At 46.8% G+C, this 16215-nt stretch overlaps 1 protein-coding gene and 1 long non-coding RNA gene across 15 annotated transcripts in view; one reads left to right on the top strand and one right to left on the bottom strand.

Annotated features, from left to right (window-relative positions):
• LOC100910558 (uncharacterized) overlaps window positions 1-5499 on the bottom strand; it is a 38045-nt gene extending 32546 nt beyond the window's left edge. For all 3 annotated transcript variants that reach the window (NR_110678.1, NR_110679.1, NR_110680.1), the window contains 1 exon segment: window positions 5226-5499. This is a non-coding gene — a long non-coding RNA (uncharacterized LOC100910558).
• Nfib (nuclear factor I/B) overlaps window positions 1-16215 on the top strand; it is a 406951-nt gene that overhangs the window by 184302 nt on the left and 206434 nt on the right. For 7 of the 12 annotated variants that reach the window (NM_001429575.1, NM_001398939.2, NM_001429572.1 and 4 more), the window contains 2 exon segments: window positions 8067-8727; window positions 14616-15147. In NM_001429575.1, coding sequence (NP_001416504.1) covers window positions 8698-8727; window positions 14616-15147 — 562 coding nt within the window. In that variant the 5' untranslated portion in view covers window positions 8067-8697. 12 annotated transcript variants of the gene reach the window in all.

Genomic DNA, 16215 nt, shown 5'->3' with positions numbered 1-16215 from the left:
GATACAGGGGGTGGGGGCGGGGTTAGAGTTCTCTGCTTTCTCTCCCACCTACTACTCCCCATCTCTAACAATGTCTCGCACCGCCTAAGCACACACAAGTTCGAAAGCAAAGGCCGTGGAGCCAGGGGCCTCTCGGTCTCTGCACGGAAACCAGCGAGGCCCGGGCAGTAGCAGCTCTGGCCACGTGGCAGGGAACCGCAAGGAACCACAGCCAGTGGCGCTAGGTCGGGTACTGTCCAGGCTCCACTACCCACTGGCGCCACGCCCACCGCGGTACAGGCCCCGCCCTCCCGTGGCTCCTCCCCCCCCAGCGCGCCTTCCCGCCGCCGGGCGGAAGCGAAGCGCCGCTTCCCGCGTCCCGGCCGGCGGGGCGGGGCAGGGCTGCGGGGCGGGAGGCCCGGGCGGCGCGGCCAGGCCAATCCCAGCACGGCGAGGCCCGCGCGAGACCGTGCGCCCTGGAGCACGCACGCACGCACGCACGTACGCGCGCACACACATATACGCACACACCCACATACACTCACACACAGACACACTCACACAGACACACACACACTCACACTACACGGCGTGGGAGTTGGCCAAGAGTCTTCCGCCCAAGCGAGCAACGGGAGCTGCGTTCCAGACTTTACCTCAACCTGCTTTTCTTCTTGGGCCAGGAAGTGTGGCCGTGCAGAAATAATTTTAAACAGTATCAGACTACGTCGGTATTTCTTTAAAAAGAAAACAACAACAAAAAACCTACACACCCCAAAACAAAACAAAACACCCTTAACACAAAAAGACAGAAAAACAACCACAAATTCCTACCCGAGACACGCAAAGTCAGCGGCCCAGGGTTCTGTACAGACTCCAGATCTGTTTTATTTAGTGCAGTGCGATGGTATGTGGCTTTAAAATGATCGGTCTTGTTTGCATTTCATGCTCGTCCTTTGCAACCTCCTGCCTAACCCCACGCACACAATTTATTTCCTGTCCCTGTGTGTACAGCGATTCTTTTACTCCTTTCTCGAGGCCGTATTTTTGTTTTAAAGATTGAACAATGGTGTTGGATTTTCAGAACTAACGTAAATACGTATTTTGTAAGCGTTGGCAACTTTAGTACACTTATGGCGGGAATCAGCGAATTATACTAAATTCAAACAGTGTGGAATCCGGCAAACCACCCCCACCCCCACCCCAGCCCATCCCGTTCTGACTCCACTTTCTCCTCTTCTCCCTTTACTGTTGGGGGAAAATTATAAATAATACTTAGCCGCCCACAAAGTCCATTTCGTTTTTATTTTTATTTTTTTTAATGAAAGCGTATTACTTCACCCTAAGGCACTACTTTGTTCCATATTCTTATTTAAAATGCGGTTTCAAATGCAAAAAGTTTTACGTAGCTTCCATTGGTGTGTTAAGGGTTTTAAAAATTGGTGTCATTCTAAAGTTTAGCTCACTCGTCCACACCCAGTTTGAGCGAGGAATTGTTAGCCCTCTACCTCCAACACCCTCAACTCTTAAAAAAAAAAAAAAAAGGATTATGATGGATTTCTTCCTGCTCCCGTTAATGCGTCTTTTTCCCACCCCACTGGTTTCTGCCCTCGCCTAAGATCCCCCTCTGCCTAAATCTGTGTGTGCTTGTTTGTGGGTCTGCCTTCTCCGTTGTCCTCTTCGACAGTGAGTCTGGGACACATTTTAATGCACAATATCCCATCCATTAAGTTGTGGTTGAATGCGGAGTGTGTGAAGACTTGGCAGCTTTCAGGTTGAAGGGGGCGGGGAAGCCAGTTTCGACTTTGACACAAGATGCCGAGGTGGCGTGATCTGAATTATTATTAGGGCTGCGAAAATGGCCATCTTCCCCTCCTGGTTGAAGAACTGCCATTGAACTTGAGACAGGACAGACAAGATCTCCAGGTTTTTCTTACCCCCTCAAGTACAGTAGCTGGCAGGGAAAAGGCGCCAAAATACACAAGATTAACTGACTTTCTTTGAACGGGTCTTATAGCAGCACCCTTTTGTAACTATAACTTCCAATGGGAGTGGGGGGGGGGTCGGGTTAACTTTTGAACCCATATTCGAACAGACATTTAAATCAGCCCTAAAGTGGAATAAGTCCAGAAAGTCATACACGCATGCTTCTGCGGTTAGAAAGAATGCACGTGTAAATAAGCAGGGTGCATGTGTGCACGTGTGGAAGGCTGGAGATTTAATCAAAATCAGAATGAGTGACTTCCCGGTGCATTTACGGTACTGGGAAGCCTGTTGTGAGACTAAGAGGCCGACCTTTGGGTAGCTTAAGTAAAAACTGCAAAGGGTTGTGAAACGCAAAAAACGTTGTGGTTTCCAGTTTTACATTTGAGGTTTAATGTTTTTATTTAATGGTATGAGGGATGGAGAGAGTGCCAGCGCTGAAAAGTCCCTATTAAATCATATGTGGTCAAAGGTCAAACACTCCAACTTGCTGATACAATATACTGGAGATTCCTGCGTAGTGATGGGGAGCACAGGAAAAAAAAAAAAAAAAAAAAAAACAAACCGCTCGGGCAATAAAAGTATTAGAATGGTAATTATCGTCCGTGGTCAGGGCTGCATTCTTGTGCACTGGGCAAAGGTTTTTACTGGCCCTGATGAATTTTAAAGCCGAGTATTGTTGAAAGCTATTTTAACAGGAAATTGATTAGCTGAGTGTTTCATACAATAAATGGTGACAGATTCATTGTTTGATGTGCAGAATAAATTCCTTCTATTCTTTGGACAGCATAGACATCCGTTTAGTTTTAATATGGTCAGACTGAGCAGCAGCATAATTTTGAGTGGATGTGATGTCACACACATCTGTAACTTTGTAACTTTGCATGGCATCACAGAGCATGACAGTATTCATTGCTTTGAAATTTACTAGCTTGCTGTGTTCTTAAATTACATTCAGAGTTTTCGTCTTTGTTTTTTTTCTGAATATATACTGTGTTTAGGCCCAGTTGTTTATGTTCTCTTTTTACTTCTTATATTTCCATTTGCAAATGTAAGTGGTAAAAATCCCCTTATTGGGCATTATTTTGATTTTGAAATACAGCAGCAGCTTTCGAAGGAGAACTAGAGAAAAGGCTACAGAGGTTTAAGATGGCCTGTGGCCACCTCTAATACTACAGTGTAAAAACTTCTGAATGTCTGTGTCTTTATAGGTCACAGCATATATGTAGACGAGCGGCCAGTTTACTCATCCAAACAAAAGGAAGTATGATTTTACTTCAAAGATAATCTATTTTGAAAAGGTCAAGACTGCAGCATCAGCAGAGAAGGCACCACTGTGTATGTAACCTCTGTAGTGCTGTACACAGAGCCAGGAAACTGTGACAGAAAATTTTGAAACTTCAAAATAAATCAGACATAAGTTTCAGTCCAGTTGCTGACGCTGTAGCCCGGGACCAAATGATTTCAAACTTGGGAATCTCTTGTTGTACTGAATTCATCTCTGTAGAGAAATCGTGACCAGTGAACCTTCATGGAGGCCTTTGGGCTGGTCCTCGTTCACATTCACAGTGGTAGCCTGCAACTGTGTCCTGGCTGCAGACATGCTTAGTGGGATTTCTTTTTAATAGTTAAGTACAGGCATCTCAGCAGCGGCATTATTAACAGCGTCATTTTTTCTCATTTAGTTTTGTCCTCGGGGAGACCAAACAGCTCCCAGAGGAGGGAAGAAAAGTCCAAGGTTATTTATTCATTTCAGTTGAAAAGCAAAGGACTGGCAGTAGGTGGGGAAACCAACTAGTTGTGAATTCTCCAGTGGGGAGAAATTGCTCCCCTAATTTGACAGTAGTAGTTTAAGGGCTCATAGAGCTGGGCATGATTCTGCAGTTCCTATCATGCACAGGCTGTCTTAGCACTTGCTGCCTGTTTATATATGCATTTTTTGGGGGGGAGGGTTTTGGTGTTGTGACTGGTGGATATAAATCTAGGTTTTCCAGGCTATACTTGGAGGAAAGAAAGGTCCCTGGGTATGAGACAGTGGACACCTGCAGTTCTGCAAGCTTGCTTCCTGGGGTCAGAAGGTCACCTGTCTCTTTTGTATTTAGTTTTTAAACATTGATACTGGCCATGCAGGGATTGGGACTGTTGAACCTCCTAGTAAATCATGGGCAAGAGATAAAAAATAAAAGTAGTGGTGCACACTGGGAATGACAGCTTTGTTAAGCTGGGAGAAACCTTATTTGAATTTGCCCAGGCTTTGCAATCTGTCTCTGCAGTTTCTTCTTTAAAAAGATTAAAGAAACAAAACAAAACAAAACAAACCAGTATCAGGAGATACTTGAGATCTCAAACTCCTCTCTAGAGATCAGAGAAAGACCCAGACTGGGTGGCAATGTGAATTTTTTAGTATACAGTTAGATAGATGTTTGAAAACCCACTAGAAGCCCTGACTTTTCTTTTAGAATTCAATAAACTTTCAGAAAAGACAATTTCCCCTAATGTGGCAGCAGAGAATAGTCCAAAGAGATCACTGGGAATATGGCAACAGAGCTCCCTGTAGTTGAGAGCACTTCACAAGCAGGTTTTGAGATTAAGGTAGGTGGCCTTTTATGGCCCCCAATGCAAGAAAGGAAGAACAGAGGGTTTAGGAGAGAAAGGACCAAAGTCTTTTTGGTCCATTTTGACAGCATCAGAAACTTTTCTGCAGAGCAACTTGAAACCTACTTTTAAAAAAACATAGATACTTTCTATCCTTCTTGTATTTAAAAAGAAGGGTGTTTCTCAAAGCACAGGTGGCTGACAAGTGCTGAGGGAAGCCAGAGAAAGCAGAGATCCCAGGAGGTCAGATTTTCCAGGAGGATTCCCTTAGGGTTCTTCCTGGGAAGGCCTACAGTGACCAGAACTTTGGGCAGGCAGCAGAGCTTGAGGCCCACGGAGTGTCAGCCTTCTTGACTTTGACTCTGAGGTCTGTAAGTCAAAGCCTTCCACACCCAGCACCCCAAGCCCTTTTTTCCCAGCTATCTATTGTTCAGTCTTTACTCCTTTTTGGTTTTCCTCACCACACTGTTATTGCTTCTTCTGTTTCGTTTCTTTTTTCCCCCCTTGGAAACAAATCAAAACCCCAAACTACAAAGCATCCCCTATGGCTATCAGCATGTACCACAGCCATCCTCAGCACTGTACAAATACAGACACGGGACACCTGACAGAGCCGGGCCTCTCAGGGATGGGCCTGGGAGGCCAGGAATCTGGGCTCTCTGGGTTCTTACCTGTGTCTGACGCTGCTTCTCTGCCCTGGCGCTCTGCAGCTTTTGTGAATTCTTCTGCATAATGGTGTCAATTTTTCTTTTTTAAGCTTGTGAGAAACTTTTGGATGCAACCTAGTTTTAGTGGCAAAGGAAATGGGTTCTGTTGGGAAAGAAGACTTAATAAAGGGAGAGAAAGGTAGGGATGTCTGGAGACACTTGCCCAGGGCTCAGCACTGGGCCTCTTTTGCCAGGGGACAACGGCTGTTTCTGGGCTCTGGTTGAAAACGAGTGCTCTCTGGGTGCCAGGATTTCGCTGGGGGTGGCGTAGTGAGGAGGGAGGGAGGGAGGAAGGGAGGGAAGCACAGAGATGGGCGCTGGATTTTTAAAGAGACCCCGAAATAATGCTTCTATAAGAGTCCAGGCATTCAAAGAGGTGTGTTCAAGGACATGAGTGCATTCGTGCCAAGGGGAATGTCTTTTATGGTAAATTAACTCCAGTTAAATTGAATATTTGTTCAAAGGGAAACTCCAGTAGTTAAAGCTGGTATTATCAGTGGAGCGTCCCCGCCCCCCTCCCGCAGATTCTGGTGAGGGTGAGAAAAGGGATGCAGCTCAGTACAAAGTGATGCTTTGGGATTGTTCGGGTTGTTTTTTTTTTTTTTTTTTCCTCCTTCCCTTCCCTTCTTTCTTTTAAAAGTTAAGATGAGGTTGCCTAAAAATTATGAGAGAAGTGAGTATTTATTTGGATTAACCCCAACTGTCACCTCCTTTCATCTATAAAGACTGTCAACTTTATCCCAGCTTTTCAAGAAGAAGAAATGACCGGTACAAAGGAAATTAACGTTGTCAGAACGCTAACTAGAGGATTTGCCTAGCAGGGGTAGGGGACCGCTCCCCGTGGCGCGTGCCCTAAAGGGTTAACTCCCCCTGGTTCTCACAGTTTCCCCGACTTTACCTGTCCTCCTAGACCCGCCGCCCTCCCCGCCTCCACACCCCCTGCGCCTTTCTTCACCGGGCTCTTGGTTTACAGGGGCTGCAGCTGGTAGACTTGGCAAGCTCGCCTCATTAAGAGCGCTTTTTGAAAACGGACTGTGTTTGAGCATTTCCCTAATGAGGACAGGACGGGGTTAAAAAGTGACCATTTCATGGTTGACTTGAACCTGCCTACTTTTCTTGATGTGTCGTTGTGAAATGCTTGATGTGGGTAACTTCCACTTGGGGAAGGAAAAAGTCACTGGTTCTTTCAGGTCCGCTGGGGGAGGGCACGGTGGTCAGGAGTGCGAGGACTGGAGAAAGTTGAGGGGGGAAAGTCCGGGGCGCAGGGTGGGAGCGGGAGGCCGCGGGGGGCCTGGAAACGCTCGGCGGCCCCAAGCTAGGGCGACACGGAGCCCCGGGCGCTCACTTTTCTTTCTCCATTGTCTGGGCAGCCTTTGATTCCTCCATTTCCCCACCCACCCCTAGCGGAAACCCGGAATTTGGGGGGCGGTGTGTGTGGGAGAGAGTGCCCGCGCGAATAGGGGTGCGGGCCGGCCGCCTCCCAGGTCCCGGGAATCAAGTTCATTCACTCGGCGGGGGGCGGGGCGGGGCGCTGGCGGGAGCGGCCGGGGAAGAACCGCAGCCGCACACGCACCCCGCGCGCTCCCGCCCCGCAGCCTCGGGCGCGCCGCGGCCCCGCCCTGCCTTGCACCCCCGCGGGAAGGGAGCCGCTTTCCGCCGGCGCCCCGGGCCCTGGGGGTGGGGATTGGGACGCGGCCAGCGCGGCAGGAGGAGGAGAGGAGGGGCGAGCGGTGGTGGTGGCGGGGCCTTCCCGCTCCGAGCGCGGCCACGTGCACCGGGCGCCGGGGGAGGGCGAGCGGCGGCGGCGAGGCTCGGGGGACCCCAGGGACCCCGGCGCCCCTCTCCGCTCGCCACTGAGGGCTCCGGGCTGGGCTGCCCGCCGCGCCCTCGGCTTCGCCCCGGTTCGCTCCAACTCCAGGAGGCCAAGTTCACTGTGGCCCCAGCCTCCGCCCTCTCACTCCCTCCAGCCGCCTGGGGTGCTAGAGTCGGCGCCCTAGCCCCAGCTCCGGGCGGCCTGGGTGTGAGGGAATTTTCCATTCGTTTCTTTCTTGGGCCCAGGCCGGTTCAGGGCTTCTCCACTTAGGATGTTCTTGAGGCTTGAGCGTCTGCAGCGAGCAGTGAAATAACCTCTCCCTGGGCGGGTTTTCGGGGGTGCAAGTAGAGTGGCAGAGAGAAGAGCTATTTCTGAAAAAAAAAAAAAAAGTCCCAGTACTGTGGCACCGGTCTGATACCTTTAACAAATGAGGGGGAGAGACGCGAGGGCTGGGGGAGGCGCGCGGGAGGAGGAGGAAGGTGGGGGGCGGGGGGTGTGGAGAGGCTGGTGCAAAAGGAACGCGCGTTTGCTGGAGGAGGAGGAGTAAAGCGGTGATTGTGTAATTAAATAATAAAACAATCCTTAAGTCTGATTTGGAGAGAGCTCGAGCGGGGTCCAGAGGGTGGAACCGGTGAATCTTTCAACTTGCAAGTTTTTCAAGGAAAGAAAGCGAGAGAGGGAGGGGGAAAGCGCCCAGAACAGAAAAGAGGAGTTTGCAGCCAAGCGGGATCGATCGTTTGGGATTTTTTTCAGGAGGTCCTTCCGATCCCTTCCGTGGGCTGTGGGCATCGGCACCGGCAGCGGAGTCCACGCTCGGCGGGTCAGACGCGGGGCGAGGCGGGCGGGCGGCGGTGTGGCGGGGCAGGAGCGCAGCAAAGGCTTTTCCGCCCGGGAGCTCCGCGCCTGCGCCCCCTCCCTCACCCCGGCCTCTCCCTGCTCCCCCCTCCCCACCCCCACCCGGCCCTCTCCGGCGCGCGCCCCGCCACCCGCGCGCACTCGCTTGCGCTCCCCCTCGCGCACACACATGGTCGGCTCGCGGCAAAGTTTCGCCTGCGTTCGCCACTCCCGGATCCTGCTGCAGTATTGGCGGCGGTAACCTTGAACTTTCCCAGCGCGGTGACACATTCTCCTCGCTTTCCCCACCGCCCGGCCTCCTGCGCCCCCCTCCCCGCCTTTTTTTAAAAAAAGCATTTCACCACCCACCACCACCCCAATCCAACACACGCCGAACTCTCGCGCACCCCAAGCCCCCAACAACAACAACAACAACAACAACAACAACAACAACAACTGCAAAACAGAAAACAAATCCCCTAAACCGGGCGACCAGCAGCCTGCACCGGCGGCGGCCTCGGAGAGCTCGGCCGGCGCGCGCGGACCGCAAGAGGGTTAAAAGTGTAGATTGGATTTCACCCCGGGAAATCTAGCTCGCCGAGTGAACTTGAATCTTTGGCTATTTAAGGAGGACTGGGTTTGTTGCGAAGTTGCGGTGATCCGGCGCAGAGCCCCGTCCTGATTGATCGCACCGCTGGGCTCAGATGACTGTAAAATGAATAGATGAAATCCTTGCTTCTCGAAGATTTTCTTGGGCATCTCCGGGAAAGTGCGTTTTAAGGCGAAGTCATGATGTATTCTCCCATCTGTCTCACTCAGGTACTTATCTTGGTCGCTTTCTCGAGCTTTCTCTGGCCCCAGACGCCTTTGTTGTATCTTGCTCTTGTGCTGCAGACCCTCTAAGGCTTTGCCTAACCTTGGCACACCCTAGTCTTCCCGAGAAGTAGTGAGGAGTTGCGGTGGGCTGTGCGGGCGGCGTGGGACCACGGCTACCTTATACGCCCATCCCAGCGCCCAAGCGGGGAGATCCGGCAACGGGCGGGTGAGGTTGCTAGGGTGGGCCGGGCCGAGACCTGTGGCCGTGAGCCCCGCAGGAGCCTGCGGCGACCGCGGCGGCGGTGGCTGTGGCAGCACCCTTACTCCCTGGCCGGTGCGCGTGGGGCGGACTCCGGCTTGGGAGCAGCTGTAGAGGGACTCTTGGGCAAGGGGCTGAGAGCTTGGCTTGAGCGCCTTTGGACTCCGCTGCCCGCAGTGGGCGGGTGACAAGACCAGTCTAGGTGGTGGTCCAGAGGACCTATTACTTTGCGTATTTGGGGACCTAAAACCCTGTTCTACAGTGACCCACACTTTGTAGAGACCTCACTTTATTATATATTTATGCTGACAAGAGTTGGGTTGTTTGTGGTGCATTTTTAGGACTTTTAGGACACGTTTGTTTTAAAAGTGGGACTTGTTCATTTGATGATATTTGAACATAGCTCGCAAGGCATAAAGAAGTATCGGAAAAGTGAGGTCTTTTTAAAAAAAAAAACAACTTGGAAATTTGCCTTAAGGAACAATGTTAAGAGGTGAAACACGCTTTTTATACCAAAAACCTAAACCAGCTTCTATCCCTTCAATCAGTTGGTAAAATGAAAAAGTGGTCAGATTGAGGGAGCGACTTACCTGGCCGCACTTTCCTCCTTTCATGGGTGCCGGATGAACTCACCAACTGATGATAGCTTAACTAGCTTAGTCCCGAACTGTTAATTTACAGCAGTTAATTCAACCTTGAAAGTTATGGGACAGCTTACTTCCAACTTTCAAGAGTATGAGTCTAGATTGGTCATTGGAAAATTTCATTGACATTGTCATAAAAACGAAACAGAATTGTCGTCTAGTTTTGGTTGTCTTAAAGTTTAAAAAAATCTACATTATGACGATGCATTTTTTATAATGAACAAATAATTAAGATTTCAATTGTATGACAATTAGAAACCATTGTGATTCAAAAGGACTGCGGCATTCATAAATCGTGAATGAAGATGAAAACAGTGATAAGGGGCATTCAGTGATTGGACACAGCCCTGTAGCTTTTTGGCTGACACATTTTTTATTGTTTATATTTTGTTTGGCATCTGAGTACGATTAACTTAGATATGGCTATTTTAAGCAAGTAAACGTGCACTTTAATTTAACAAAACTGGAAACATGGGTTGTCTGAGTTATCTGCATTTTAAAAGCTATGAATGATAGTAACCCACGAAGGATTAACTCAGGTATAACAATCGGCCTGTAGTGGTAAAAGTTTCTTTTATTTATCCATCCGCAGGCTTTTCTCTTTTTCCCATCTCTTTCTGGTAAACCAGGAACATTTCTATTCTTTCTACATAGTGATCAAAGGAAGCAGACTGAAGTAAGCTTTTCCTTCACAAAGATGGCCTAGCTTGTTCTTACCTGGGAAGGACTGGATGATCCGTGTGTGACTCCATGTTTGTATTTCCAACACTTGCTTTTGGGGGAACTACTAGCAAATGAATTGCATTTTTTAAAAAAAATCTCCGAAATAAGCATTTAAAAAGTCACCGGCTCCATCTTACTTTGTGGATGTTAGAACTACTGTTGCAGAAGCCTGACACATGGAGTGTTAGGGGCCTAGACTACACAATCGCCCAACTATCACGTTGCTATTCCAGGACACATCCTTACCAACCGTAATTCAGGATGATGACTACGTATTCTTTGTTATTTTACCAGTATAAATCTGGGTTGGTGTATTAGTGCCGTTTCTGGGGCTTAAGGCCTACCAGAGAAGGAGTTACAGTTTTAGAACTCTCAATTAACAATCCCTTCACCACTTTGTAGGTAGCTGAAGTGAGAGTATACTAAAGTATTACTTTTGTATCAGATGGGTACTTTAGTCTCATGTTACAGGCACATGCTTGCTGCCTCACAACCTATTTTGAAGCCTACGGATACAAAGTAAACTACAATGTTAATTGGTTAGAAACTTTAAGACGTAATCCAGGTTTTACATAGATGCATTTAGGTTGTTTTAAATCCTAATTTAAATGATGCTGCCACTAATCTTGATATTTAGCAAAATGGTTTGGTGTGGCATCATCATAAATCAGCACTCGTAGGTCAGTATGAGTAAAGAGAAAAATTAAGGAACAGCTCTCTGTTTTAATATTTCATTTTCCTCCGCACATAAGCATTTGGTGCAACCCTCAGTTTGCATGATGATGCTTTTCTTTCATTGTCATCCAACTTCCTTCAGCGTTTTTTCAGCGTTTATTGTTATGTAGTGATGAGCCTGCAAGAGCACACAGTACTTACTCTTCCATTGCTACGTTGGACCAGTTTTTCAACCCTTTCCTGGAAACTATTGTTCCCGTGAAGCAGAATAAATAAGTCCAGTTAAGCAAGATATTTTTATGTTTATATCTGGAACTTTAACTCGCCTATTTATTTTATCAATTTACTTCAATACAGGAAAATTTTATAAGAAAAAGGATCTCACTGGACATCCATATGTTTTAAGGAAAATTCTGAATCAACTTGTCTATATATTTTAGTGTAGAGACTTTAAATGCTAAATCACCCCCGTGCTTTGATTTGGGAAAAACAATTTTGATAATTTCTTAGTGTGATCGTGATAATCTATCAGTTAGGATGTTTGAATGCCTTAATCCTGTTTGCTTTTTTCCATGTGAGGACAGCCACATTCTGAATTCATGCCCCTTAAAATTATTAAGACTATGTGGCGATAGGCAGTGACATTTAGACATGGAATGCAAAAATATACACGGCATATTGCTTATATCTATCTACTTCTTATCATGTTGGGATGGTACATCTTCTTCTCAAGTAAATGCTCTACGTAAAGTTGAGTCTGCATAGTAAGGAGGCTCCAAAAGATACTAAGGCAAATTGATGGGCTGAGAAAGTTTGCCACTTCTTTTTAATCAATAAAAGAAGTTATATTTTAAAACAATATTTGCCATCAATAACAGCAAACCCAAGACAACAGTAAGACAGTATCTTTTTGCTTTTTTTTTCCCAAGCTGGTGACGAGTTTCCAAATCAGCTTACAAATCGGCATCCTCGTGGTGTGACGCAATTATTTAAAATTTAAAATTTGTTATATGATGGATGATGCTTATTGTCAAATATTAAATCTCAAAACCATTTAATCAGAAGTTATGTTTGATGAGCATATAAGAAAATGAAATGTCACTGAACATAGTATTTAAGTCTCAAAGCACTTCAGTGTTCCTGGACTGCTTAATAGCCATTAAATAATGGTGCATTTTACGAAGTGTGGTAAGGGTAAAAGGAGCAGGACAAAGCACTCTCACCCATTTCTCACTTACAGAAGTGAGGATGCATGTTTTTAAGTCATATCAGTAAATCACAGTAAAAGTCAGGTCATAGGAAGTGAGTTCATAAAGTACATTTCAGTCCACATTTCCTTGAGCGGGCAGCCTTCCCTTTTGCATATATTTTGAGGGGAGGGGATGAACAAAGTTTTTACAGTTACAGTGGGAGCTAAAAGCATGGCATCGGAAAGTGTATGGGGATGGGATGTCTTCTCATGGGCTGTGGTTGCTGTGAGCAGGGCTGCCTTCCCACACAAAGAACAGATTGTGGTTTAACTCTTTCCATGGCCTCCTTTAATGTGCCCACATAGTAACCGAATTGTTCAAATCTCTGCTGGAAAGAAAGTACTGATCGGTTTAATTTCCTCCATGGCATTTGGCTATGCCTCATGCTGCGATGCGATCAGCTACATTCTGTATTATAAAAATTTGAATCATTCTTAGTCGGCAATATGTCAGAGTACTTGATAACCGTGTTATTGATTAGGGGAGACATACACCTGTTCTGGGTCTGAGCTGCAAACTGCTAAATATGTTGTAGTCTTCTGCACGCAAAGCTTGAGTTTTATCTTACAAAGGCTTTTGTGGAGATCTGAATTCTGGGGCTGCTTCTTTGTTGGAATGTCATTAGTTTACTTTAAACACCTTTATCTTATAAAATTAGTCACTCTTCTAGGCTCTTTACTCCACATACTTCAGAGTAACTAACCCGAGCAAGAAAATTCTGGCTAGGGATATAACCTATTAGAGAAACTTATTTTGTGGTTAGGATGTCAGAACAGTCAACATGACCAGGAAAAATGGTTGTGATAGAGTTCTCCTTTGCCCCTCTGTGCTTGGTTTATTACAGTGCATGCGTGGGATGCTGTCTTTTTCTCTGAACAGCAATAGGCCTAAGCTTATATGACCAGCTTTACCTAGGTCAGGAAGGAGTGGAACACTGACTCCATTTGGAAGTAGCCTGAAATATTTGCAGGTAGAGATGGTCTGCATGCAAGGCCTGACAGCCCCATCCCTTTAAAAGGCTCAGATAAAACAGGCAGAAAAAAATGCCGGGCTTCAAGGTAAACCACTTTATTCCCAGCCATGTAGTTAGGAACTATAGGACCGGAGCACTTGCAGTCTCCCAAGCACAATGTATGTGTGAACCTATAGTCCTGCCCCAAGTACCCTCTGTGTAGCACACAACTTGTAGGGATTCCACAAAAGCAGTAGCCGACCAGGGTACACTCCTGGTGTCACCGTGCCACAGCATGCGGAGAAACAAAGGATGGAAAGTTGGTGCCAAGTTGCCATTTTTTCATTGTTCACCTCAGATTGATTTTTTTAAAGGGGTTTGAATAATTGCCACACTCATGCGATCGGGTAACAAATTAACTGACTCTGTGGGGCTTCATAGTCTATAGGAAAGCCGCCACAAGGACATTTATGTCCTTTTGTTTTTAACTTTGAAAACTATTTGAAAATGAGAGAGAGAGAGAGAGAGAGAGAGAGAGAGAGAGAGAGAGAGAGAATGTGTATGTGTGTTTGTGCTGCTGGAAGCTAATGTTGGTGGTGCAGGGGGAGAATGCACTGTTCAAAGTATGGAAACCTTGTTCAGAACACTGATAGACAAGCCGTGTCCTTTGCCCACTTTCCCTCACTGTATACTGGTTTCTCTAGTTACCACTCTTGGAATGGTGCTGTTTCAGTGTTGGAATGTTGGACGTTTGATAAGAAAATGGATCAAGTTTAATGGCGCATGCTCTTTGTGCCCCCAGCAGCCTCTTGCTGGGAGCATGCTCCAGAGCGGGAACTGTGAGCATTACAGTGGGCATGTACATGCTTTGTGCTTCTGTGCCACAGAGAAGAGGAGTGGACCGTGCCACCGCTCCTGCCTTCTTAGAAGCTCTGCTCCGGCTTACAAAACAAAAAGCAACAAACAAACAAACAGCCCACTGTGTTCCTTGTAAAATGGTACTGCATAGTGCTCCTTGGTCAATCAAATACTTAAATATTAAATTTGGTGCCATGCGCCTTATTTTAAAGGATGTGGATGCGTGGCATGGAGGTGGGAACCAGGGGGATAGGACCAGAGCTGAGATACAAAATAAAACCTTCTATTTTCTCTGTAGGAGAGAGAACCAGTTTATGAATTTTGGTGGAGAGGGGGTATACTTTATTTTCTTCTTGATCTGCTCTTTTGTTTGTTTTAAATTAGAAAATAATGTTATTTCCTTTAAAATAAGTTTTCGTGCTGAGTTTGGAGATTTTTTGTTGTTGTTTTGTTGTCGTCGTTTTGTTTTGGTTTTGCTTAGCATTGGAAATTAAACCGACTGTCCACTTCTTCCTCCCCCTCTTCCGCAGGATGAATTCCACCCATTTATTGAGGCGCTTCTTCCACACGTCCGTGCAATCGCCTATACGTGGTTCAACCTGCAGGCTCGAAAACGCAAGTACTTTAAAAAGCATGAGAAGCGGATGTCGAAGGATGAAGAAAGAGCAGTCAAAGATGAGCTGCTCAGTGAAAAGCCTGAAATCAAACAGAAGTGGGCATCCAGGCTCCTGGCCAAGCTGCGCAAAGATATCCGCCAGGAGTACCGCGAGGACTTTGTGCTTACCGTGACTGGCAAGAAGCACCCGTGCTGTGTCTTATCCAATCCAGACCAGAAGGGTAAGATTAGGAGGATCGACTGCCTGCGACAGGCAGACAAAGTCTGGCGTCTGGATCTAGTCATGGTGATCCTGTTCAAAGGCATCCCTTTGGAGAGTACCGATGGAGAGCGACTTATGAAGTCCCCACACTGCACAAACCCAGCACTTTGTGTGCAGCCGCACCATATCACAGTATCAGTTAAGGAGCTTGACCTGTTTTTGGCATACTACGTGCAGGAGCAAGGTAGGAGCAGATTGTTCTTTCTTCTAGCACAGTAAACACTGCACATACACCTCACAGATATGGGAGGTCTCTGGCTTGGACTAGAGTGTCCTGGAGGCCTCCAGATGTCCTCTGCCCCTTCTGGGAACCTTGGTGTGCCCAGTTGTACTCCATGTCCACGGTCATGTGGGAGCCATGAAATTGGACATGGGCCTTTCTTACCTGGATAGGCTTCCGCGTTCGAAGAAAGGTCAAAAGGCCAAACAGACGCAGGAGCAGTCTAAGCCATACAGTTTATTGCACTCTACTTTCTCTACTAGGCTGCTCTCCACGACCACCTGACAAGACAACCTGACTGATGGCAGCCAAAGTGCTGTTTGATAATCTTTGTACGAGTCTCTTACCTAACGAGGTAGATGAACTTTGTTCAGGAGTCCAGTGGTGGTTGCACCAAAAATCAAATTAGCATTTACTATTACAGAATATCTAAGCTGGTCATTATCAAAATACATATCTGACAGAGGTCCGGATTTATGTAGTTTTCGTATTTCTGGCAACACGTCCTTTTGATCGTGCAGTGTTCACTGTAGATTTAAAGTGACACAGCTCTTGTTTAAACCAGTTATAATACTTTCCCAGAGTGACCAGGGAACACTTTCTGTTATCAGTCTACTTGAATGCAAATTTATAAAAGCTTCCCAATGAAGGAGTCACAGCTTTCTTTACAGAGCATCCCAGAGCAAACCAGAAAGCGAACTGGTTACACTGGTTTAAAATAAATCTCAAAAGAATGCAGAAACCGCATGCCGGACCATGTTTACAGTCCTCGATAAAGAGTGCTGCAAATGTCGCCTGGACAGTGCAAAATAGGCAGTGGGGGTGCAAGGGAGTTTCGAGTTAATGAGCTGTTTCTTTGTTGTTGCTGTTTTTCTTAAGAAGGTGAGACTTTTGACTTTGTCTTCAAATCAGCGTGTCAGGATACAGTCCACACAGGAGAGCACCATACTGAAAGTGGGCTTGACTTTGGGCTACCACAGATGGTGGGTCATTTCTGCAGTTGGCCTGGTGGGAGGGAGGATGACCTACAGA

This window comes from Rattus norvegicus, chromosome 5 (assembly GCF_021556685.1).
Source record: "Rattus norvegicus strain SHRSP/BbbUtx chromosome 5, alternate assembly SHRSP_T2T, whole genome shotgun sequence".
Taxonomy (NCBI): domain Eukaryota; kingdom Metazoa; phylum Chordata; class Mammalia; order Rodentia; family Muridae; genus Rattus; species Rattus norvegicus.
Note: the sequence above shows the minus strand (reverse complement) of the source record. Positions and strands in the feature narration are given on the sequence as shown.